Here is a 25,482-nt window from a genome sequence, read left to right as displayed (position 1 = left end):
CAACATGCACTGTGTTGTCAACGAACAAAGGGGACTCACGCATATTTTTATAAATCTTTTATGTATTTATCATGTATACTAGTACATAAATAGTTTATGTAAGCACAGTTTTCACACTGAGGTTAACATGCACAATGTATAAAATGAAAAGTTCTTCAAAATGATTAACACCTGCCAGTGCCTGGTTCCCTCTAGAAAAGTCTCCTCAATCCAGACATGAAAGCACAACCAAAGAGCGCTCACGCCCTCTACTGGCTAATTTGGAACCGACACGCAACAATAAATCTGAATTATTAATTAATGTAATGAAGTAACTATGAGACATTTGTTTTAATCGGACGAGGATTATATGCATACACATTCCTAGAATATACCTACCAAATTTTGTTCCGATCATTTTACAATTCGCAGTGGAGTAGTGATTTTAAATCCCCACTTAATTCATCAAATTATTGAGACAAAAAAAAATCCGGCTCGAGGACTGATCCATATACTAGTATATATCCTCAGAGCATAGCTACTATATTTAATTGATAGCTGTCGAGGAATAATGGAGGAAGAGTAACTTTAATTCCGCAATTATATATATATATATATATATCAGGGGTCGCGTTAACCGAATTTCTTCCGTCGTTGACCGGTTTTTTAAAACGGTGACGGAAAAAACTGAAGTCCATCCGTCATTTTGACAGGTTGCAATTCACACCCCAGACCACAGGGTGGCGAGTGAGCATATTAATTAGCTATTGTCTCTCTTGATGCATGACGTCGTTGGCCTTACTCGGAAAAATGTCAAGGCAACTGAGCGTCCAAACTTGAAGTACTGCTACGTTCATACTACAAGTCTTAATGCACGAATCCGATTTTTTCGTGTTTTTCCGACTCGAGTGAGGCATTAACTTGACGGTCTGAACGTGACAAGTCGCATAGAACGGGACCATTTCAAATCCGATCTGGGTCACTTTCGTATGTGGTCTAAATCCGATCTGGGCCACATTTTTCCAGACTGTTGCGGCGGTCTGTACTGTCCAGTCCCGCAAATCGGATTTAATGCAGCAATTACGTCATCAAAAATCTCGATAGCATGCCGGCACTGTTCGTGCATGTCACACACACATACGAGCAGTTTGCCCCGACTCTCGGCCGTGTAAGCAATGTTGAAATATTGCTTATATGGAGCAGAGAGAAAACCGATCATTCTCAGGCTTATCCTCAAACCCTTAAAAAAAATTTTTTTTTTAATGACTTGTCAAGTCCGACCCTTCCTAAAAAGCCGCGTTCAAGGCAAGCTAGGCGCCAATAATGCACAGCTGCTTGATGTGTGATGGCGCGGTGTGGATTCTCTGTTAAGCTTGTTCGGACAGAATATTAATTAAAGATGAATGAAAACTAAATACTATTGAATATGTCATTATTAACATTTTAAAAATTTAAGTGACGGGTAAAAATAGATTATGACCGGATTTTTATGACCCTGTCAGTCAAAATGACAGACAACGAAAAAGTCTAGCGCAACCTCTGCTATATATATATATATAAATCCAGCTACGATGATTGATGCTGTTACATCCCTAGACTATATCTACCAATACCAAAATGTATTCTGATCCATCCACAAATATATATCATCTGTCTGTCGGTCGGTCGGTCGGTCGATCGTCGTCTCGCCCACCCGGGCGGTATGGTCTCTCCTTTAAAGCTCGGGTCCTCTACCAGAGGCCAGGGAGCTTGAGGGTTCTGCGCAGGATCTTAGCTGTCCCTAGGATTGCGCTCTTCTGAACGGAGACATCGGACATTGTTCCTGGTATCTGTTGGAGCCATGCACCCAGCTTGGGGGTTACTGCCCATAGTGTCCCCATCACTGCTGGCACCACTGGTGCCTTCACTCCCCACATTTTCTCCATATCTTCCTTCAACCCTTATATTAACACTAGATATATACGTATACATATATATATATATATATATATATATATATATATATATATATATATATATATATATATATATATATATATATGTCTCTCTGTGTGTGTAGACATAGGGAAAAAGAAAAGAGACAAAAAAAAGGTAATACCGTCATAGGTAACGAAGGAGTAGCAGTTTTATAGTTGGTGCCCTCACTAAGAAGAAGAAGAACAAAGTGAGCGAGAACTTGAGACCTCCGTCCGGACGGTCTAAAAGTTTTTTTTTTTTTTTTTTTTTACTTTATATTTCTTTATTTTTTTAAACTTTTTTTGTATGATCAGCCAATGTTAAAAAATAGAGATTAACGCTGCTATAGGCCTATAGTAAAATTGATAACTGTACTTAAAAATGTTGTTACTGATAAAAGTTACATAGTTACATACATAAAGTGCCCGTGTATCATTTTGTTTTAACTCAGAATTCCAGCTTGAGGGTGAGAGGAATGATATTCATTCCTTAATAAGCGTAAATGGAACGTAAAGTCAATCTTCCAGCAACAGCAGTCACGCCATTTTAGTGTCTCTAATTAATCTAACCCTTTGGCGCCACCTAGCGACATTATCAGCTAAGTTGTTTTCCGTTCCCGCCCGAATATATACGTTGCCCTATTTCATGTGCTAATACCCAATTAATATATATATATATATTAAAGGCTTATGTAAGTTTTGTTTTGGCTTAGACGCAAAGTGTTCATAATGAAACACTAATTCCTAATATACTTATTTAATGTTACTGAGAGGTGGTTAAGCATACCTCTCGGCCACCGTAGCTACTTGTTCTCCGATTTCCCATGATCCTCTTCGAGAAGAAAAGGGTCCTTCTATATTCTTGTGTTCCTGAAGAGTACCGGTGTCATAACTAACGCCGAAGCCGCGCAATATTTACTCTTTATTCGTCGTGCGCATTTAATGGGCTTGGCTTCGGGTGAACGCATACCATTTCTATATCGTCCCTATTAAACCTCCTTTTATAGGTGAGTAACTCGAATATTAGCCTCCCCGTCGCTAACGTGAGCCAGCAAGGCCACGGAGCTAACACGAGCTAACTATGCTAAAGCTAACGAGCAGACTTGAAACATGGCCGGCCGCTTTTTTCGTCTGTTGACAGGATAGCTGCGTTAGTTAAAATAAGTTTATTTGTTGTTGTATTGACGCGAAAGGAAGCAGTTGAGGGGTATTTATGAAGAAATTGGTATTGAGTTGGAATATCGTCTTTTCGTCACAGGTTCCTGTTCCCTTCACGATGTCGTTCCCTCCTCCGCTCAACCGCCAGCCGCTGAGCATCCCCCAGCTGCCCCCCGGCCTCCCTCCGCCCCAATTCGGCACCTTCGGTCCGCCCGTCCCACCAGGTACTTCACTAGGAAATGACCCATTATGCCAGAGGCTCTGCTTTCAGTCATCGTAATCTGCTAAATTCCTCCAAGGCACAATAATTCCAAACGTATATATGTTAAACAAAAGTAGAACAAAAAAATGAACTTCATTCACGGTTTATGATCCACTTATCTATTCCCATTTTACGGTGATCCCTCGCTACTTTGCGCTTCAAACCTTGCGCCCTTAGTCCACCACGGACTTTTTTTCAAGAGCTGTTTATTAACATTAAGGATGATTGACCATTGAATGTGTTTGACCTTGCTGGAGTCACAAACTTCAGAAGCGCCACATGCGTCAATCATTGTTTAACTTAACAGTTGCTGTGGCAACTCATTGTGTGTAAGTGTGCAGCTCCAAGCGGATTTGAGTAGACTCACTCAATGAAGCATTTAATACAGCCAAGCATTTTTCTACCACTACTATATTCTTGTTTAAAAATGATTAGGTCGGACAGGACCATTTTCAAAACTTAGCGTAATTATTACATTTGAAGTGCTAAATTTTTTTATTACGAAAATATATACACTACCGCTCAAATGTTTGGGGACTAAGCAACCCCAAACTTTTGAACCGTAGTGTATCATATGGGATTTTTCATTATACATTTGAAGTGCTTAAAATTTTTGGGGGGGCTAAAATATATACACCACCATTCAAAAGTTTTGGTCTAAGCGACCCCAAACTTTTGAACCGTATTGTACATACATATATATTTTTTAAATTATATTTGGGGGGGGGGGGGGTAGGTGAAAAAACAAAAGACATACCTCTCTTTTTCCAATGCTAAATCTGAATAATTACATTGAATGTACATTTTTTTTTGGGGGGGGGGGCGCTACTTTGTGGTTTTTCACTTATCGCGACGGGTTCTGCCCCCCTCCCCCCCATTAACCGCAAAAAAATGAGGGATCACTGTATTTTTTAATTTAGAGTATATATACATTTAAAAATATTTTTCCATTAGAACTAAGCAATTATCAAGGAATTGCTTCCCAACATATGCTTCTCGGATGTTGATATATAGCTTTGTTATTCTTATTATAAATGATATTTAAAATCCAGAAGTTAAGTTGTACAGCTGTCTACATCCCAAAGTGAGGGAGGTGTGGGAACAGGCACTGGCATACACTCTTAACTCATTCACTCCCAGCCATTTTCACCGGTGCAACACCCTTCGCTCCTGGCCGTTTTACTGGATTTTGACTGATTTTGCAAGGCCCACAGAAAATTCTGTTCTATTGCTATATAAACATGGATCCCACCAAAAGAAAGATTAGACTTTCTTCTTTCAGCAGGAAAAAAAAGTTCATATCTTTTTAGAAAGTAGCTTTGTTTGAGCAATTTTCCAATTTCTGATGAAAAAAACAGAGAAAATTAGCTTTTTGTGAAAGCATACATTTCAAACATTGACTTTAACACAGCTATTTTTTTCTTTAGTTACATCCCAAACATCTGAATAATGTTTTCCTTTTCCAAAATAACATAAACAACAAGACAAATAGAGCTTTTGATAGCAAAGTAGCAATTTATTTACACATAACTGAGAGATGACGCTGTTGTGGCCGGGACAGCCAGGTAAACTTTTCCCTCATCGCCGCCTGTCTCATAAAGATGGATTTTTTGAGTCTCTGCGGGATCTGCTCGGCGAGCAGCACGGACTCAACGTCATCGTCCGCTGCACTGGTGGTCCCGGTCATTCAGCTCGGTCATCCAGCGCCTGGCATCCCGGGATTCCTCAAGATTGTTCTCCATTCGATCGTTTTCCGCTGGCGCCCTGGCCGTGCGGCCCGGCCATTCGTTGCCATTAAATCGTGTTGCGGGTCTTACCAAATGCGCTATTGCCCGCCAGTGTCCAGTTTTATTGCTTTAAAATGGATTTTCAGCTTTGTGCTTTGGAGCTAAATACAATTAGAACCCAGAGATGTCTCTTGTAAAAAAAAAAAAAAAAAAAAAAAAAAAAAAAAAGACGTATAAATACGTCTTTGGGACACTGAAACAATTAAAAATAGAACATGTTTATACGTTTTTGGGAGCAAATGAGGTAAGGGCGAAGGTATCCCTCAAAAGATACAATGTGACATTTAATTAGTAAAGCCCTGCCTGGCCGGCCTTTTATGCTTTGTGATATGATGTGTTTCTCTAATAATCATACCACCGTTGTTCTTCCAGTTTACCCTGCCTTTTTTTTTTCTTTTTTCTTTTTTTTTTACAGTATGTTAATAGTCCTATAAGCTCTGCCCTGTCAGAGCATCATTGAGCTTAGTGTGTAAATGATGTTCTTGTGATCATAAGTAAACTCTTAAAAGACTTTTGGAGTAAGAGCCTTTTTCTTCTAAAAACAAAGGAAGAGTGCGTTCTCTCCCCTGAGAGCGATATGGACCGAAAGTCATATCCCAATATGTTTACGCTTATTATCGATATAATTTAAAGCATTGCCATACTTGGTAGTGTGGGCTCTCCCTTTAAGAATGAAATATTGTGAAATTCCTTTTCTAACCTTTGACCTAATTACCTCAATATTGAATCAGCTATTCCATTTCAATTTAAGAACATATTCGAAAATATTGAAGAGAATCCGTTTCTTCATTCTTGAGCTATTGCAAGAGTCCTTTCTGACCTCTTTGACTTCGTTACGCCAAAACGTAGTCGCCTCTTCCATTTCATATTAGAAACATATCCTGCCATTTTGATACTAATCCCCTTATATGTTTTTGAGTTATCTTTAACACCAACATACAGACAAAAAAAGTTTCTAGGGACATACATACAGTGGGGAGAACAAGTATTTGATACACTGCCATTGGGAAAACCCATTGGCAGTGTATCAAATACTTGTTCTCCCCACTGTATGTAATTCACAAAATCAGGATAAGGGATCAAATCTGTAAATGGTCATCCTGCATAATTTACGTCTGCAATTTGCTCCACATAAGCAGGCCAAGTTGATCCTGGACGAGTAACCACGTTGATTTGGCCTCTGCAGCTAGCCTGCTACAGAGCAGGTTTAACTTCCAGGATAAACCCTAATCCTGTCACTGTGACTCTATTGTTTTGCTCTGCTTTCAGTCATCATCTTCTACTAAATTCCTCCAGGCTAAGCACATGTGTAGCGCTATTTTACCTTATTCTGTCGTATTGTTTGATGGAGAGGAGAAACTTTAAAATCCACCAAATGTAATTTAATTCAATTTTTAAAAAGCTATTTATTTACAACTGTCACATCCAAAAGCTCTTTAAACAGATCTTCAATCAGCGGAATAGAATACTCAATGTCAGTGCAGTCAGAAATTGTTATTTTCTAGCTATACTCGTACAGTGATGATATCCAAGTACTGTAACTAAAGTAATTTGCTTTGCTGTTTTTGTTTTCACATTATTGTTAGTTTTTCTTTTCTTTTCTTTTTTTTTTTTTTTTTTGGTCAAAACCAAAATCACATATAAAATCTTAATATTTAAGCAATAAATTAGCCGACAGGTTGTTTGGAATATGTTCCAAATGTTCAAAAAGATGCATGATGTACTGTGTGTATCAGATCAAGTATTTCCATCTCATCAGGTGTCATTGCAGCCATGGTTTATGTCAGAGGGTTATTATGTCAGCCAACACATATAAATATTTAACACATTTACTGCCATTGACAGTGCTGGATGTACAATACCTTTTGACAGGGAGGGGTAGGCAGCAATCATTATTATATGCTTTTAAAGCACTGGGGGAATCCCTGAACAGTCAACATTCTTTTTTGTTAATTATTTTCTTAAATAGGAGAAAACAACTAAATATTCCTTTTATTTAAAAAACAAGCAATTTTATCCATTCAAGGGATGTCCTCGATCAGAGCAAATCATTTTTAGGGGTCGGAATTGTGTAAAAAAGATCAGGTTTTGAAGATTCATTTATTTAACTTTAATTTTTAGGGCTTCAGAACACTGCCATTCTGTTAGCTGTCACGGGAGGCAACCAGTAAATTGGCATCAAGCAAAAATGATAAAGTCTGCACTATGGAAATATTTAACATTTGATTTTTGTGAGCCATACAAAATGACGTGGCAGGCCCAAGGTTTCAGACCTGAGCGAGCACACACTCAAAATCGGTTGGACATCCATCACTGTAAAAGGCAGCCAATGCGTTTACAGCACTTTGACTGTAATTTTTAATCAATTTCAGGTACTCCCATGATACCAGTTCACATGGGTGTCGTGACCCCCTCTCCCTCAGTGAGTCACAGCAGATCCATTGTACTGTAGATTAGATGACATTCAGGCATTCTGTTGGCTTGCTGTTTACATTTTTTCATGTCTCGGCCAGGTTCTTGTCCCAACCACAGTTTCTGTTGCACAGAAGCCGATGCTCTCAAACAAGGTCCCTTTCCGAGCCAAGGAACCCGAGGACGGCCCCACCACCACAGTGTTTGTGGGCAACATCTCCGAGAAGGCGTCCGACATGCTTGTCAGACAGTTGCTGGCGGTGAGTTTGGAGTGAAATACTGCAAACTAAGGCTTTGTAGATCGGAAAGAAAAAAAAAGATCTTGGTGGTCAGCCATGAATTTAATATGTAAATGAGAAGTGACTACCTTCATTTTCGGACTAGAAGCCGCTACTTTTTTCCCTCATTTTGAATCCTGCCGCTTATAGTCCATTGTGGATTATTTGTTGATTTATTTGGGCTATTAGGTAACACTTTATTTAACAGCGGTGTCATAAGACTGTCATAAGATCGTCATAATTATGACATGAAATTGGGCATTAATGAATGCTTGTGACAGATGTCATTAAGTGTGACCTGGCAAATTTTGCCACTAACTCAATTTATGTCCAGTTCGGCTTTTACATTCATTCAAAAGTGAGATAATTTGCCGGATGACACTAAATGACTTCTGTCAGAAGTAGGGATGTCCCGATCCAATCATGTAATGACCGATCACGCCATTATTCAGAGGATCGGAATCGGGTGAAAAGGATTGGGTTTTGAATTTAAAAAATATATTTGTTTTTCTGCTTCATGCTTGTACATCCTCTCACCGTCCCTCCTACTGCTTTTATTGCTCCCCAGTGCAGCTGGCGTTTGGCACTTGAAGTTAATGATGATTGACAGGTTTGTAGCTTTTATCTGGCAAGAGAAAAGCTTGGTAGCTCTGTGATCAAAGGCACGAATGTCTTATTCGTCGTTTAGTCAATCTTCGTTGTCGAGAGGCTGTTCTCAGCAGCATGAGCGTCAAAGCGTGACTGAATTTGAGTGGACTAACTCAATGAAGCATTTGATAAAGACAAGCATTTTTCTACGTTCTTTTTTGAAATAAATAAGAGTGGGTTTTCTCCAGGTTCCTGCCACATCCCCAAAAAATTGTGCGTATGCTGATTGAACACTCCAAATTGTTCGTAGTTGTGACACTGTGCGTGCATAGTTGCGTGTCTATATGTGCCCTGTGACTGGCTGGCAACCTGTTCAGGGTGTACCCCGCCTTCTGCCCGGAGTTAGTCGTGATAGCCTACATGACCCCGTGACCTTTGTGAGAATAAGCGGAGGATAAGATGAATGTTATGGAGAGTGATTAAAAGTATAACATTTAAGGTGATGCAATGAAAAATGTGGGTGTGCCACATTTTGTGCTGGTGCACCTTAAGAAAAAAGTTTTAAAATGTTTTTTCTTTTTAAGGGCTAAAAAGTTTATTTAAAAAAAAAAAATAAATAAAAAATACAATGGCATTGCCAAAAGATACAAAAATGTGTATGCATAATTTTGAAGTCTATGGTGTATGTTTTTTACGCCGCAACACTCCTGGAAGAAGTGAAAATAATGTAAAAAGGTACACGATAAATATTGGTCCGATAAATATCGGTCCGATAATTATCGGTCCGATAATTATTGGTCCGATAATAGGAATTATGACATCATCCCAATAAGTACAATACCATTATTAATTGGCCTGATAATATTCAGTATATTTTTGGCACGGTGTCGGTGGATTGGGATGTGTACGTTCGTTTCCACTCCTGTTTCGGCAGTTCAATGTATCAGTAGCCACGTTTACATGGAGCCAAATATTCCAATTGCAATCGGTTTAGATGTTCAAACCGAATAAATGTGTTCCATATAAACACCTCATTCGGAATGAACAGGCCCAAACCGAATGGAATTTCATTCCGTTTCACAGGGGTGGAATATTCCTTTTCCCAAAGCGATTAGAAGTAAAATTATATCATGTAAACAGGGAAGCGGAATGGTGTCTGGTTGCGTTCTTTCTGCACATGCTCCGTACTGACGTGGTGACGTCACTTGGTGACGCAAGTAACGTCACTTGCAACATGGCTTCCAAGCACACGCACAACGCACCTAATTGGAGTCCGGCGGAAAGTTTATATCCATGAATCCCTCCACCAGCCCACACAACTTTGAATGAACGGCGTGTCATTCTGAAGTTTTGTTTCCACTCGAAAAGTTAAAACAGCAGCTGATCTGACGATCGATCTCCATGTTTTGCAACGTGACGCTTTGTTTTGATTAATCTGCGCATGTCAGACGGCAGTTGTCAAACGTCCTTTCGGAATAAAGGCAGACACATGTAAACGCTGGATCGGAATAGATGAAGTGACATGTAAACAGCTGATCTGAAATTTACATTCGGAATTATTTGAATCGGTATGAATAAAGGTCAGCATGTAAACGTAGCTAGTGACTGTGTGTGGTGTAGGAAGAGGGAGCTGTGCCACAAATCAAGCGCTACCTTCTGTGACGTAACGCTCAAACGACGGCAGTCTGTGGCATGGCGTTGGTAGTGTGGGATTTTTTCAAGTTGTCAGTGGAAAATGCTTCACTCACAATTTGTAACAAATGCAAAGCCAAAGTTCCGCAAGGAGGGGAAAGTGTTGAGCTACAACACATCTTAATAAGCCACTTAAAAGACGACAATCGCTTCGATGGTGTTTTTAAAGAGTATGACGACGCGCAAGCTGCGAATGAAGCTCCCCATCCAATTCCAAAGCCAGCTAAGAAAGCCGGGGTTGTACTACTAGTACTTTGTTTTCAAAGATTTCTGTACTATTTCACATGTTTGTAGTGTTACCGCTGTACTTAATCCTGGTTTTAAACGTTATGCATCTGTAGTAACTTTAGTACACCACCAAACACGCGCTAATTAGCATAGCGCTCGGCGCTAACTAGTAACATCTTAAAAACAACAACAATAAAGGCTAAACAGTACAAGAGGGTTCGTGTACTCACCTCTGATAGACTGACACGGGACTTAGCAAAACACTAGGGACTTTAAAACGACTTGAACCTACTGCTGGACAACTGAAAGACAAGCAGCAATGAACTATCTCTCTTCCCCTCTCGCTCTAAAAAATAACTTGCGTGCAAAGCGCGACCGCCGGGTCCCTGTCTGTCTCGTACACAAATTTATTTTCTAGTCTTTTGAAAAGGAGTAGATCTCTCGCTCAGTAACCGGCAGCATCCATCATAGCGTTGTGCGTGCGTCCGTCCGTTAAAGGTGTCTGGGCGGCAGATGTGTCTTGAATTTCGTTCCGCTGCGAGCGGCTGTCATAAAACTTATGAGGGAAAACCATCGTTTTTGAACCTTTATGAATTGCAATCGAATCGTCGTGTGTTGAATAGCGATGTATCTAATAATCGATTTTTTGGGAACTCCCTTAATTTGTATTGATTATTTTGGGAAATTGTTATTTATTGTAGCCATGGCAACTGGTTATGGGGGAAAAATCTATTTTTGATGCGTTTTCTTGGTATTAGTGTAGTGCCCCCTTAATTTCTTGCATTGTATTGACTTTTTATGTCAATATAGTTATTCAAGCAGATTGACACGTCAAAGAATCAGTCATGTTAGCTGGAAAATGTCTTGGATCTTTTTTTTTTTTTTTAAATCCTGAATGAGTAGGTTTTTTTTCCTTGTTTGTTTGCAAGAGGCAGTATATTCAGTGCAGCCAGTTATCTGTTAATATTTACTTAATATGAATGGTTTCTTGTCATATTTTTTAGAGCGATAACCCAGCCCTTAGTATGAACTCCAGTAAAGTGACTGTATGTGAGCGATATTTGCCTTGGAAGTGGTACTAGCAAACGAGATCTGGTCAAAGTTTAGCGTAGGAAATGAATTAATTTAGCCTTGTTCGGCTACAGAAACTGTTTTGATTGTTGTTTCTGTCTTTGCAGAAATGTGGTATTGTTCTAAGCTGGAAACGAGTCCAAGGTGCCTTAGGAAAACTTCAAGGTAAAATAAAAACAAATAAGCTCAGTGAGATCATTTTAGCATGTACAAAATTTGAACTTGTTTTTCCTTCCTCCAGCATTTGGCTTCTGTGAGTATAAGGAACCCGAATCAACATTGCGAGCCCTACGAATGCTCCATGAGCTGATGCTCGGTGACAAGAAACTGCTGGTCAAGGTGGACACAAAGACCAAGGCGCAGCTGGATGAGTGGAAAGCCAAAAAAAAGAGCGCCAATGGCGTACGTGTAGCAATCTCCAACGCTAATTATGCCTCGCCGCTGTTTAGCCAAAAACCAGTTGTTGTTTTTTTTCCAGGGGGAAAGCAGCGACGGTAAGAACGAGGAGGAGGATGAGGTTCTGGACGAAGAGACGCTGCGTCGCGATCAGGCGGCGAAGGGAGCCATCGAAGTCCTCATCCGGGAATATTCCAGCGAGCTCAATGCAAACTCTGCAGACGGCAACGGAAACCTCCGCAAGAAAAGGAAAGACAAGAAAGATGAGGTAATGACCTCATTGTGAGGAACAAGTCAGAAGCCCTTGCCAGTCACGCTTTAAACATTTATGGTGTTCTTTGTGAATTTTTAGGACGACATCAACGCCATGGAGTTAGAAGACGACAAGAGGGACTTGATTTCCAGAGAGATCAGCAAATTTCGTGACACACACATGGTAACACAACCTATCATAGCTGCATTTATTGTACAGTCAAGTAGTGCTGCAACGATTAATCGATTAACTCGAGTATTCGATTAGAAAATAATATTCGAATTGAATTTTGCTGCTTCGAGTATTAGTTTGAAGTGACGTTGTAATGGTTTATTTTGAAAGTGTTTGCATTTAGTTTTATTGATTTGTGTGGATACACTGCCTTCTAGTCTGCCTCAATTCACATGCCTGAATCCAGGTGCTCCCTGTTAAGACCGACATAAGCTAAATTTTGTTTGAGCTAATGTTTTGTTTTAATGCATTCGTAATTTAGTTTATAGGTATATTTAGCCTATTTTTGTGGGAATATGTGTCTGAACCATTTAAGAGCATTGTAAAAAAGTTAGTATTTTATAGTATTTAAACTAGCAGACTTTTGCGATGTAAGTTAGCCAAGTGTTCTTTTGTTGTACCTAGATCCTCATTTATTTATTTTTTTATACTGTTTGAGGCTCAGCTCAGGTAATTTAATTTTTCATGTTCCTTATCCGATTACTCGATTATTCGAACTAATGGTTTATCGATTAATCGACTACTAAAATAATCGATAGCTGCAGCCCTACAGTCAAGATATCCCAGGGTTTCCCCTAAGATTTCTTGAAGCTGTAGTGGTGGGCTGAATTAGTCGGACAGCCTCACCATGTTGTGCCACGGCAAAATTGCCCTCATATCATGACAAATGAGATTTTTTTTTTTTCTCAAGAAGAACAATAACAAAGATCTATTTGAAATATTTCATTAGCCAGGCTAATGTCGTAGCTCTCAGCTATGGTACATGTATGTAAAATGTGTAGCTGATTACAGCTACACTACGCCTACGTAATAATACTTTTTCTCAAAGCAATAGTACGACTTGCATCTCGTAGTCCTCGTTTTCCTTTTATTTGGCTCGAATACGTACTACTTTACCACAACAATATTTCGATTTCTGGCTAATAGTATGTAAATAATAAGCTATATATATATTCATTTAGACGTATTGTTATGCAAATTACAATGTATCTGTAAATCTCAAAGGCGTTTTCACACGAGCGTCAGCGTAAAGAGCGGTCCATGGCAAGCGCAAAACGGGAGGAGCCGCGTAGCCTGACAGACCGTGACAGGAAGTGAAAAGTGGCAAGCATATTTACTATTGTCCCAAGCACCAATGCGTTTATTTTTCATCATTGCACAAGAAAACAGCAACTTTTCCCCATTTCAAGGAGAAGGGGGAAATTATAATAAGCGCGTAAAGAGTTTTACTAGTTTCGGTGAGAAGGTGAAGTTTTTATTTTGTTTCTACGCAAACGCACATTGAGGTACCATTTGACTTAGCAAAGAAAGGTATGAGTCATTTTCCAAGTGTCCTAGAGTTTGCAAAACTTTTTTTTTTAAAAGTGCATTTATCAAGGTTTCGTCAGCCGTGATTGCAAATATCAATCTGCCGAAACAGCCTGCTAGCACAGATATAAGTACGCCTGCACCTCTGCTATTGGATGCGTTGTTGACGGAAGCGCGGCGGGCCTCTGAAAATAGAGCAAGGCTTTATCTTGAGCCCTGCCTCTCTGCGCAAATTCATTCAAACTTGTTGTTCTGCCTAAGTCCACTGCTCACTTTTGCTGAAAAGTCTGATCCTAAAAACACGATGAATGGGTTGCTGCTGAACCTTTCACGCGAGGCTGCCGCTAGTTTGAAATGGCCTTCAAAAAATCTCATTTGCAAGGCCTAACGGCTTTTATTTTGGTGTGGCGGTGCACCACAATCTGATATATGTAGGGGAAACCCTGTATAAATTTTAAATGAAATGTAAAATTCAGCTAATTGATTTTAATGTTATAATTTGGTGACCAAATGTATTCTTGACTGTACCATAACTTTAAGACTATAAACCACTACTTTTCGCCATCACTTTGAGGCTAATGATTTTTAAAATCCCGTCTTTTTACCCTATTCTTGATTCTGTCAAATGACTTGATGGGGCCGATGTCTGATGTCTGCGTGATCGTTCAATCTCTGCCAACCCTCCCAGTCAAAATGTAATGGACGTCTGTCAATGGCAGCAAATGACATTTTTTCACCCTAATCTGATCAAATTGTCGTGTTTTTTTGTTGTTGTTGTATTTTTTTGCTGCGTTTCTGATCATTACAGTATTGATATTGCACAACACCGCCTTTGCCTTCTGGTGGTTGACTAACCCTGTATCATCTTCCATTCGAGTATGACTGACATTGTGAGTAATATTGTTGTTTTTTTTTTCTCCCTCTTCCTCCTGTAGAAATTGGAGGAAGAGAAAGGCAAGAAAGAGAAGGAGCGGCAGGAGCTGGAAAAGGAGAGGCGCGAGAAGGACAAGGAGCGAGAGCGTGAGAGGGAGCGTCGTGACAGGGAGAAAGAGAAAGAACGTGAACGGGACCGAGAACGGGACCGTGACAGGGAGCGGGAACGTGAACGTGAGCGCGACCGGGAACGAGAACGCGAAAGGACGAGAGAGCGCGAGAGAGAGAAGAGTCGAGACATCAGCGAAGCCCGCAGCCGCTCCAGGTTAGATTGTGGACTTGAAGCTATCTTCTAACATTGGCCCCACCTTATCTCCACTCTCAGAGAAATGTAAAGAGATAAGAGGAATCATTCTGTCTGAACCGCGAAATGTAGAGGCACCGATTAAGTGACTAGATCCATCTAGTGATGAAACTCATAGGTGCAACAATGAACTCAAGCTTCTTGTGTGGCGGTATTGAATTATATTTTCACAATTTGCATTGAACCCCAAAAAGTTTGAACATCCTCGTTATAAAAAGTTAGTTTTTTTTTTTTTTTTTTTTTTTTTTTGTGTGTTTTTTTGTAATGCACTGTATTTTTTTGGACGCGTGCAGAGAGAGGACCAGAGATGACAAAAAACGCGACCGTGATGAAGATGATGAGGACATGTACGAGCGCAAAAAACTGGAGCGGAGACTCCGAGATAAGGAGGCAGCCTACCAAGAGGTAATTCAAAATTCTTTTGAACTGGCAGTGAACAATCACATCGGAGTGTCATTGACAGCAATAGACGTCCAATCCATTTTGACTAGGAGGCCTGGCAGTGATCATTCACTGCCCGTCAAAATAGTAAATGAGCAATTACACGTCTATTTGAATATTTTAAAAAAAACAATAATTATCTGCCAGTGTGACCCTCGATTAATGTGAACCCTTTCTTATTCCTCTGGAAGCGACTGAAATATTGGGAAATGCGGGAGAGGAAGAAATCTCGCGACTACAGCAAGGAAATGGAACGGGAGGAAGAGCGGAGCCGCGAGACTGTAAGACAAGCGCAAAGAATTTTGGTATTCTTTCATTGGTCGATTGCTGTAAAATTATTCTTTGTCTTTAGATGAAAGAAGCGAAAAGACTAAAAGAATTTCTTGAGGACTATGACGACGACCGGGATGATCCCAAATACTACAGGTTGATTCCTTTTTCTACTTTTTTGCTTTTACTAAGGAGTGCACCCGTCACATTTTTTCTGGCCAATGACCGATTTTTGACAACCTTGAGCTGCTGATCTAGAGTTTTGCCAACCCTGAAGAAATTATAACTTCATTCACCAAATATTAAATTCATCAATATTTTGTTTTACCAAAAGAAAATCGCAACGTTTGACACAATAGATAAATTACTGTAATTTCTGCACTAAAGAGCGTAATTGACTATAATCTGCACTCAAAATTAAGGGAAAAAAATAAATATACATCTCACCTGACTGTAAGCTGCATATTGCAATGTCCTGCTATGGGATATTTACATAAACATGTTACACAGAAACATTAAATTGATCAAAAATATATTTACTAACCAAATTAACATCAACATGGACAATGGACTATTGGGAAAATGAACAATCAGAGGGGATGGTAACTATAAAAAAAAAAAAACAAAAAAAAAAAAACAACAACTTGTAATCACTACGAAATCTGAATGTCCAAAAATTGATATTCGATATTTTCTGCGTCCTATATGGTATACTGGGGACGGGTTTCAATGAGCTTCGGCTTCTCCCGTCAGCCCTTTTCTTTTTGGGTTTAATTCATTGTAAACACATTTAAATGCTGTATGTTTGGAAATGTCATGCCTGAAGGGAAAAAAAACCAAAAAAACATCCCGAGTTGTGTCCTCCTCATGCACCAACCTGTCAGGGAGCCAGATGCCACAAGTCCCACTCATGTTCTCTGAGGCAGTCTGAATACATATAACACCTAACTTAAAAAAAAAAAAAAAAAAAAAAAAACAGGTCTCAACATGTACGAAGAATAAAAAAATCAATTTTACTTGTTTGCAAGGGGTGAAATTATTTTAAAAATCTCATTGGTAATCTTTTCGATTAACTCAGGGCCAACGGCTATTAGCACTAACCCCAGCCATAGACTTCATAACCTAGGTTATGAAGTCTATGCCCCAGCATAGCAGCTTTGTTGCAGCCCCGATCAGCGATCCCTAAAAATGAATGAAATCGGCCCCAATCGATCGGGGAACTGGTCAATTGGCTTAACTTTTTCACTATTTACACGATGGAGTTTGTTCTGTTTGTCACCTCTTCTCATGACATCTGCGTAGGGGCAGTGCCCTGCAGAAGCGACTCCGTGACCGGGAAAAGGAGACTGAGATGGACGAGCGGGACCGTAAACGGGAAAAGGAAGAACTAGAGGAAATCCGACAGAGGCTGCTGGCTGAGGGTCACCCTGACCCGGATGCTGAAATGCAAAGGGTGAGTGCAGCTGTGCTTAGAATGACTTAGTTATTAATTGATTTCTTCATATTAACTGCCGATGCTTATGTGCATCAGAAGTGCAGAAGTGAGGTGATTATCGGCCCTGATAATCTGTTTATAAGTAGTAGTCATCCACTAAGTGTCTGCCATTGATGCCACTTGGTGTCCAATCCACTTTGACTGGGAGAGTTTGGAGTGGCCAATATATCAGTTTGAGCATTAAATATCTTTTTGTGGTGTATTCAATTAAATATAGGTAGATCATGTCATGATTTGCAAATTAATGTGTTCTGTTTTTATTTAACACGTTATTTAACACAAAATTAATTGGTAAAAAAAAAAAATATTGGAAAAATTCAATAATGATTCATATTAAAAATATGTAATATATTGGGCGGGTAACTTGGAATTAGGAGTGGGAACTAGAGCAGGGTGGTAAACCGAAAATTTACCGTCACTGAAATTCTTCACGATGACCGACGTAATTTTGACCATGTCGGTAAATTCGGTAATTTAATAAAACAAGAAAATACAGTCTTTTCATCCCGCTTTGACTCTGTGTTGTTCGTCTATGTTCATTCCCCTTTAAGAAAGCCATCAGTGTGCTTACGTATGGAGTCACGTGGCTAACGCTGCAAGCAAAACGTGATGGAGTGTGGCTTAAGGGAGGTTCGCCAAACTTTTACCCGACATTTAGTAGACTCTTGGTGGCATCCAGACGGGCTTTCACCCGCTGTTCTCCCTTGTTCTCACGATTTCTGAAGATGGTGCTTTCAGTGCTTTCTACTGGTAGCCAGGCCACAGGCTAACCGCTAGCGGCTAACGCTACAAATGAACGTGGTGGAGTCGGATAGCGCCTCTAACCTTGTCGAAATGGCTGAACTTAATGAGTGGATTGGGCACAGACTGCATCTAGCAATTACTATGTCACGTTATTTTGTATCTGTGTGTGATTTCTCTGATAGCTTTTGTGATGGTAAAGCATTCAGCATAAATTACAATCCAACAGTGAAACAGTGATGACCAATTAATGGCCCCAGCTATTTTTCTGTATGTGCTTAATTCTGTGTCATTATTGCTATCGTAAAATCTTAAATGTTTCATATGTAGAAGATCAATATAGCTTTAATGTGTGCGTTCATGTATTAAAAAAATGCACTGGGGGGAAAAAAAAACCCCTGAAACCATGACGTAAACACTTCTATTGAGTAGTTATGTCACAGCACCCATTAACAATAAGTTGTCTTTTTGAAGTGTACTGTTCAAGCTGCAAGTCATTTGTGTTAAAATGACATGTTTGCACAGGCATATTGATTTTGACACTGTACATTGTTCAAGCCATACACGCTGTTATAAATGTTCATACTTGAATTCTTATTGTTTACGGTACATTTTTATATACTTAATGTTTAGACTGCATGTACAATTGTTAAATATATCAAATTGAAAGCTGGTAAATCAACGAGAAACTGTTAATCTGCATTTCATGAATTGATTCAGATTTTCAAATTATATAACAGTCCGCTTGGGCTAATTTATCGTCATTTATCATTATCGAGGTAAATCTGCTCAATTTACCGTGATATGTATTTAAGGCCATATCGCCCAGCCCTAGTGGGAACCTCTTGTTACCTCACGATACGATAAGATTTTCGATACAAAGCTCGCGATAACGATGATCTGACGATATGGCGATACAACGATTATCGATACACTGGTCAGGAAATCATTCTAGGATATTCTACAAACAACTAATACTGCGAATTGGAATGAGTGTATCACTTGTGGACGTTCAATCCATTTGAACCGGGAGGGTGCCATCCCTCCCACTTCAAACGAATTGAACGTCTATGGCCGTCATTGGCAGCCAATGCCAGGAAATGAGGTAATTTTGGGCCATTTAAGGTCATTTACCTGTTGATTTTCTGTTACATCCTGTTGATTTTGGGGTATTTTATGGGTCACTTCCTGTTTATTTTGAGTTACAGAACAGGAAGTGACCTGGGAAATCACCCAAATGAGTAGGCAGTGACTCAAACTCAACAGGAAATGACCTGTAAATGAACAGCAAGTGACCTGTAAATGGCCCGAAAATCGGACAGAATGACTGCGAATGCTCTGGTTTTGAATGAACAAATGTTCCCAGTCTAAATGGATTGTGCGTTGAGGACCTTAAATGGCAGCCTTAGAGTTAACTGAGACATTATTATGGTGGAAGATTTTGGTAGCAACTTGTTGGTTCCTTTTTAATTAATTTATTTTTTAGACACCCTTTTAAAACTATATCTCGATTCTTGGCAGGAGCATATCGATAACATTTTGGGATAGAAAGTATCACAATATATCACCATTTCAATATTTTGTCACACCCATAACAAACATACGGCCTGAGACACCATCATGGGGGAAGATTTTGGTAGCAACTTGTTGGTTGCTTTTTTTTTTTTTTTTTTTTTTTAATTAAACATTGACACCTTTTTAAAACGATATCTCGATTCTTGGCAGGAGCATATTGATAACCTTTTGGGATACAAAGTATCACGATATATCACCATTTCGATATTTTGTCACACCCCTACTTGGAATGCTCACATTTGGTTGGCTATAATAGTACGGGGCTACCGGCATTGATAAAATGTCTGTCCCCATGTCGGGCAGCAGTTTCTTGGAAATCTTTGTTATGTTGATGCTTTTCTCCACTATTACACATCAGAAAAATGAAATGTGTTTTTTTCAAGATTCATACAGTTGGGATGCACATGATAAAGGTGTTGTCTGTCCCTCGAAGTCCTTTACTATAACAGTCATGAGTTCCCGCCTTACTCCAAAAAGCGATTCCAGTTGGTTTTCCTGGGTATCCCGCTAGTGCTTTTTACGCCATGTGGGGTGCCAGGCTTTTCTTGTGAGCCAAAGTTGAAAAAGTATTCATATTTTAACCATGTCTCGTGATGCGGTTGAAAGCACAATGGCGATATCTTACGGTCGATGTCAACGAACCTGTCCAAGCGCTCAGCCGTTGCACAGAATTGCTTTGTACAGTATTTTTGTTTGTTAAACGTATTTCACGACTTTTTGAAAGACTACATTTAGGTATTGTTGACACATTATAGCTGTAATTTATATTTACAATAATAATTGTAATTTCAAATAATTTTTCAACTGAATCGTTTTTCATTTTATTAAAGTTAATTCTGCTGTCTTTTTGCCCTGTTTGGTTCCCTTTTTATTAGATGGAGGAAGAGGCAGAGCGCAGACGGAAACATCCTCCAAAGCTGGAAGCTGAGAAAGTGAAGCAGGAGAAAAAGGAACGAGAGTCCCACAGAGAGTCCCATCGGGAGTCCCACCGGGAATCCCATCGGGAGTCCTACAGAGAATCACACAGGGAATCCCACAGAGAATCCCATCGAGAGTCGTACAGAGAATCCCACAGAGAGTCCCACACTGAATCCCATAAAGAATCCCACCGGGATCGGGAGAAGAGAGGGTCAGCAAAGCCCGCCGAGCCGACGCCTCGAGAGTCTCCGCCACATTCAGAAGAGGAGGACGTGGACAAAGTAGAGGAGCAGCATGGACAGCAGAGACGGGAAGCGGAAGAGGAGGACGAGCGGGAGATGGAACAACAACAACAACAACAGCAGCAGCAGCAGCAGCAACCTCAACTACAGCAACAGCATCATGTCACCCACAATGGTGGGGATTCGCCTGAGGCTAGGCTGCACCTCAAAGCCCACATGCGACCAATCAACACCGCTCCCTCTGTGTCCTCTGCCAGCGGGAATGCCACGCCTAACACGCCTGGCAACGACTCCCCGCGCGGCATCATCATTCCAGGCGAGCCAACGCCTGAGGTGCAGCCTCTCGAGGAGAACCGGCCCAAGATCGAGCTCAGTCTCAAGCTTGGTATGTAAAACTGCTCAAGTACCTTCAAAACAAATAAGCAAAACCATCTTTTGCTAGAGTTTGACAGCTTTTCTAAATTTAAGTGGCTGATTCTAGGATTTGGGACTAAACGTATTGAATCTATAAGATCCGTCATATTTAATTGGCCAGTGCTGTTCACCTGTGATTAAAAAAGAGACTAGGACTTTTGTCTTGCAAATGTGAGAAGGCCTATCGCAATACATTTTTGAAGGATATATTTTCACCCAGAAATACTCGCAATTAACGATTGTAATGTTCATCGCCCCTGTTTTAATATTACAAATTAATTATCACAGAAACACTTCAAGGTCATGAAAAATAATTTTTTTGCGGCTCAATAAATTTGTATCAGGGGTGCAAATCGCCAGTTTAGACAGCATCAATTCTTTGGATAACGCTACATTTACAATATTAAAAAGTAAACCGATTAGATTCAAGGGCCTTCAAGTTATTAAAATATTATGTACACGTTTAACAAATCAGTTCCATTTCACCTAAAGCGACAAAAAATACAAAGCATTTTTTTGTCTCTTGTTGCTGAAACGAAAACCTTTTCAGAAAAAGTGACCTATCTAAAAGATGCTATTCAACAATATTTTCGATTAGTCTACAAAATCGATACAGTATATCAATCCAGATCGGTTAATTGTAACACCCCTACACCTCTAGTCCGTATTGTCAGTACATAGTATCGTTCACATTCATTATTCTTCACAGCGTCTATATGGTCTTTTTTAACAGTATATCAAACCATAAGTCAAGATAGTAATTTTCGTGACAGGCCTATATGTGACGTCCTCTGTACACATTTAAGCCACTTGTTCTGTTTCTCCAGGTTCCACTAACAGCCCCAGCCAGCTCCACGCCGCCAAGCGCAAAAAGTTGGCGCCCGTCGACAGCGTCTTCAACAAGTTCAACGATGATGAGGAGGCTGATGAACAGCCTCGCAAGAGGAAGTTAGTACCGCTGGACTACGGCGATGACGAAAAGAGTTTGGGACTGGACGGCGCAGACATGTCGGGCGGCAAAAGCGGCATCAACACCGAGGAGAAGCGCAAGAACATCCGAAGCCTGATCGAGAAGATTCCCACTGCCCGGCCCGAGCTTTTCACGTACCCGTTGGACTGGTCCATGGTGGATTCGGTAAAACTGAACCAATGTGTTTGGAAAGAGTGTTTAGCAACATGAGTGATTGGTTGAATCTTGTCCTTATGGCAGACGCTGATGGACCGCCGCATTAAACCGTGGATAAACAAGAAAATCATTGAATACATTGGCGAGGAGGAAGCAACGCTGGTTGACTTCGTCTGTTCAAAGGTTTGAAATTGTAGTCCAAAATAGTTTTTTTAATGACGGCAGTATGATGTCTTGGATGACTAAACTTAAAATGAGGTGTTCACATCTGATGAGATGACCTGTTAAGTTTCTGTCAGATGTTGACATTGCAAGACATTTTCTGCTTATTGCACATGTAGTTTGTCAGACTGTATGTTAGCTGTGTTCCGTCAAATAGCATTGTCTGGAAAATATGGCATATGCAATTATTGTTTAGTTTAGCATACCGTTGTTGTTCCGAATGTGTTTATTTGGTTTGAAATGAAACTTATTTTTCAGTAAGAAAAAATGGTTTACCATCAATTTAGCTACATTTGTAATACTACATTTTAGAGCTTTAATCGCAAGTCAAAATATTTTTGCTCAATGTGTTCGTACTGTCAGAATTTGATACCATCCCATGCTTAGCTGAAACGTAATGCAGATAAGGAAAGAATATGGCGGAAAACATTCAGGTGACTTGAAGTTCTGCTCTGAGACCCCTGTTTTGGCCAACTTTCAAAATTGTCCGATATGCATGTGTGATACTTCATTGGAAAGCTTAAAATCTCAATTTTCTGGGGGAAGAACAATTTTGAACAGGAGGGCATTTAAAAATAATAAGAAAAAAAAATTAAACAGAAAAAGCCGATCTGGAGGCGAGAGCACGCGAGAGCAGAATTACAGACGCCATGACTTTAACGAGATATTATCGCGTACTTACCTTGTTTTGACCTAAAAACTCCATGTAGCATGTATCACTGAGTGTCAAGACACAGCTGTGAATGGCCACAGCTGGATTTTTGGGGGATTGTACGGGTAAAACATGGTAACATAACAAGGGTCTCGATGCAGAAATCGCAGATATCAAGGAGTGGTCGAGATTTTCTTTTTCATATGTTTACCCTTTTAAACGTTTTTTCCAAATCAGAAAAAAATGCTACAGTAACAAATACAATTATGCGATCGTTATGAGGTAGATAACCGTGATGTTTTTACAGACACCATTTTTTTTCATTGTGACAATTTGTTTAAAAGTTTAAAATATGCGAGTGAATAATTTTTTGAAACGAAATGTTAGACATCAATTAATGATTATAAGCTATTTATAATTTACAATTAGAGATGTCCCGATCAATCGGGTCCGATCACGTCCTTTTCAAAGTATCGGAATCGGCAAAAAAATATCGGCCATGCCTTTTTTTAATATATATATATATATATATATATATATATATATTTTTTTTTTTTTTATTAAATCATTTTCTAGTTGTATTTAACGTTACAAGCATAATATGTTACACTCATCCAGAGTCTTTAGTTTAGGCTTAAGGTAGGGTTATCAAATTTATCTCAATAACGGCGGTAATTAATTTAAAAAAAAAAGTATCACGTTAAAATATTTAACGCAATTAATGCATGCGCTGCATGACCCACCCGCGCATTTTCGCGCTCAATCTGTAAAGGCGCCGTTTTACCTATATAGAAAAATAACAGGCAGTTTACAATGAGTAGAGTGAATTTTGGCAGCCTTTGGAGCCTTTTTTTAATTGGCTAAAGCCTTACATTCCCCCTCCCTATGATTACAAATATCACGGGAAGCAATGTGGGGAAGCAAGGTAGTAAATGATCTTTTCCTTAACACCTTATATTATTTCCCAACGCAGAGAAGATATATCAATTGGTAGCACTACGCACAGTCATGGTTCCACTTCCCATCATGCATTTGGACGTGTCTACAGTATCATTTACTGAAAGCTCAACAAATACACTAGATGGCAATATTTAGTCACTATACACAAAGTCACAAGTCTTTCTATTCGTGGATCCCTCTCACAGAATGTTAATAATGTAAATGCCATCTTGAGGATTTATTTTCATAATAAACAAATACAGTACTCATGTACTGTATGTTGAATGTATATATTCGTCTGAGTTTTATTCATTTTTTTCTTAATGCATTGCCAAAATGTATATGATCGGGAAAAATTATCGGGAATGATTGGAATTGAACCAGGAGCAAAAAAAAGCAATCGGATCGGGAAATATCGGGATCGGCAGATATTCAAACTAAAACGATCGGATCGGGAGCAAAAAAAACATGATCGGAACAACCCTATTTATAATAATTGATTACCTTCGTTTTATGGCTGGCGTGAAACAAAAGCGGTTGCGCGACGTCTGTAAACGGGGGTTTCCAGGGTAAAACGGGACAAATTCAAAATAGTTTGGGGGCTTAATGCGCCATATAGACATATTGTTCTATCATACACAACAGTTGTTTTGTCTTAAAATACAGCAGTTTCTTTTAAAGAGGAGTGCAAGAGCAGAAACTGCTTTTTCACTGTCGTCTGTGTTTTCCGCCATCTACGAATGTTTTTTTGGGTTTTTTTCCTTACTAAAACTCTAATCATTTTTACTCAACACAGCAGTTCAGTTTCGCGTCTGCCTATGACAGATGGACATTAGGAAACTTTTATTTGGGGGAAAAAACTCCTATAATATTTTTTTCCCCAACCCTACAGGTGATGGCGCACAGCACTCCTCAGGGTATTCTCGATGACGTCGCCATGGTAAATTGGACAGTTTACAGTTTGATTTCATTCCATAAGTTGACCAACCAAACTTGTTTTTGTTCGTTTAGGTTCTCGATGAGGAAGCAGAAGTGTTCATAGTCAAAATGTGGCGATTGTTAATATATGAAACAGAAGCCAAGAAGATCGGACTGGCCAAATAAACATTTTCTCGGACCGCTTAGCTCATAGTTCCTGCTCAACAGCCCCGGACGCTGCGACCCCGGAAAGATATGATGACATCACGATATTGCATGAAGAAACGTTAAGTTGTATTTTTGTTGAGTTAAAAAAAAAAACACACAATTGTATTTTACCATGTTCTCTAGTAAATCAAGTTATGTTGAAGCACTGTTCAACTGTGTGACCTAATAAATACTGTCAACTTTTTTAAGGACATGCGTCTGTTGTCCTTACTTGTGGCTGCCAGTGCAAAGTAAAATTACTACTATTCATAATGTTAGTGAAGAAACATGCAAAAACTGATTTGAAAAAATGATTCATGCAAAAGATAAACAGGTTTTAAAGAAGGGACAAAATGGGGAAAGTTTTTTCAGATACTGTAATTCAAGTTTTAACTGAGCGAAATTACATTTTGGCTATCTAACTTGCGTTAAAACTACTAGAAGTAGTGAGGGTGCCAAAAATTATGAGCAAGATTAAAAATATAAA

At 39.5% G+C, this 25,482-nt stretch overlaps 1 protein-coding gene across 2 annotated transcripts; it reads left to right on the top strand.

The window, feature by feature from the left end:
- The first annotated feature begins 2,754 nt into the window (after positions 1–2,754).
- On the top strand, positions 2,755–25,221 carry LOC130931390 (RNA-binding protein 25-like). 2 transcript variants are annotated; one of them, XM_057860152.1, is made up of 18 exons: positions 2,755–2,941; positions 3,193–3,316; positions 7,514–7,563; positions 7,655–7,813; positions 11,518–11,575; positions 11,652–11,812; positions 11,889–12,074; positions 12,159–12,242; positions 14,534–14,796; positions 15,129–15,240; positions 15,468–15,557; positions 15,629–15,702; positions 16,849–16,999; positions 20,233–20,902; positions 21,759–22,066; positions 22,142–22,240; positions 24,763–24,810; positions 24,882–25,221. In XM_057860152.1, the coding sequence occupies exons 2-18, from the start codon at positions 3,211–3,213 to the stop codon at positions 24,972–24,974; spliced, it is 2,712 nt and encodes a 903-aa protein (XP_057716135.1). In that variant the 5' UTR covers positions 2,755–2,941; positions 3,193–3,210; the 3' UTR covers positions 24,975–25,221. The 2 variants fall into 2 exon arrangements, with proteins under 2 accessions (XP_057716135.1, XP_057716136.1); XM_057860153.1 differs by lacking the exons at positions 2,755–2,941; positions 7,514–7,563 and having other exon boundaries at positions 7,688–7,813.
- Positions 25,222–25,482: the final 261 nt, after the last annotated feature.

Source organism: Corythoichthys intestinalis, chromosome 15 (genome assembly GCF_030265065.1).
Source record: "Corythoichthys intestinalis isolate RoL2023-P3 chromosome 15, ASM3026506v1, whole genome shotgun sequence".
Lineage (NCBI taxonomy): Eukaryota > Metazoa > Chordata > Actinopteri > Syngnathiformes > Syngnathidae > Corythoichthys > Corythoichthys intestinalis.
This window is presented reverse-complemented; position numbering and strand designations above follow the sequence as displayed.

What these genes read in the sequence shown, in the direction of transcription:
- LOC130931390 (XM_057860152.1), top strand. Translation starts at nt 3,211, where the DNA reads ATGTCGTTCCCTCCTCCGCTCAACCGCCAGCCGCTGAGCATCCCCCAG. An exon ending in CGGATGCTGAAATGCAAAGG is followed by an intron (nt 17,000 to 20,232) that starts GTGAGTGCAGCT and finishes CCTTTTTATTAG; the next exon opens with ATGGAGGAAGAGGCAGAGCG. An exon ending in ACTGGTCCATGGTGGATTCG is followed by an intron (nt 22,067 to 22,141) that starts GTAAAACTGAAC and finishes TCCTTATGGCAG; the next exon opens with ACGCTGATGGACCGCCGCAT.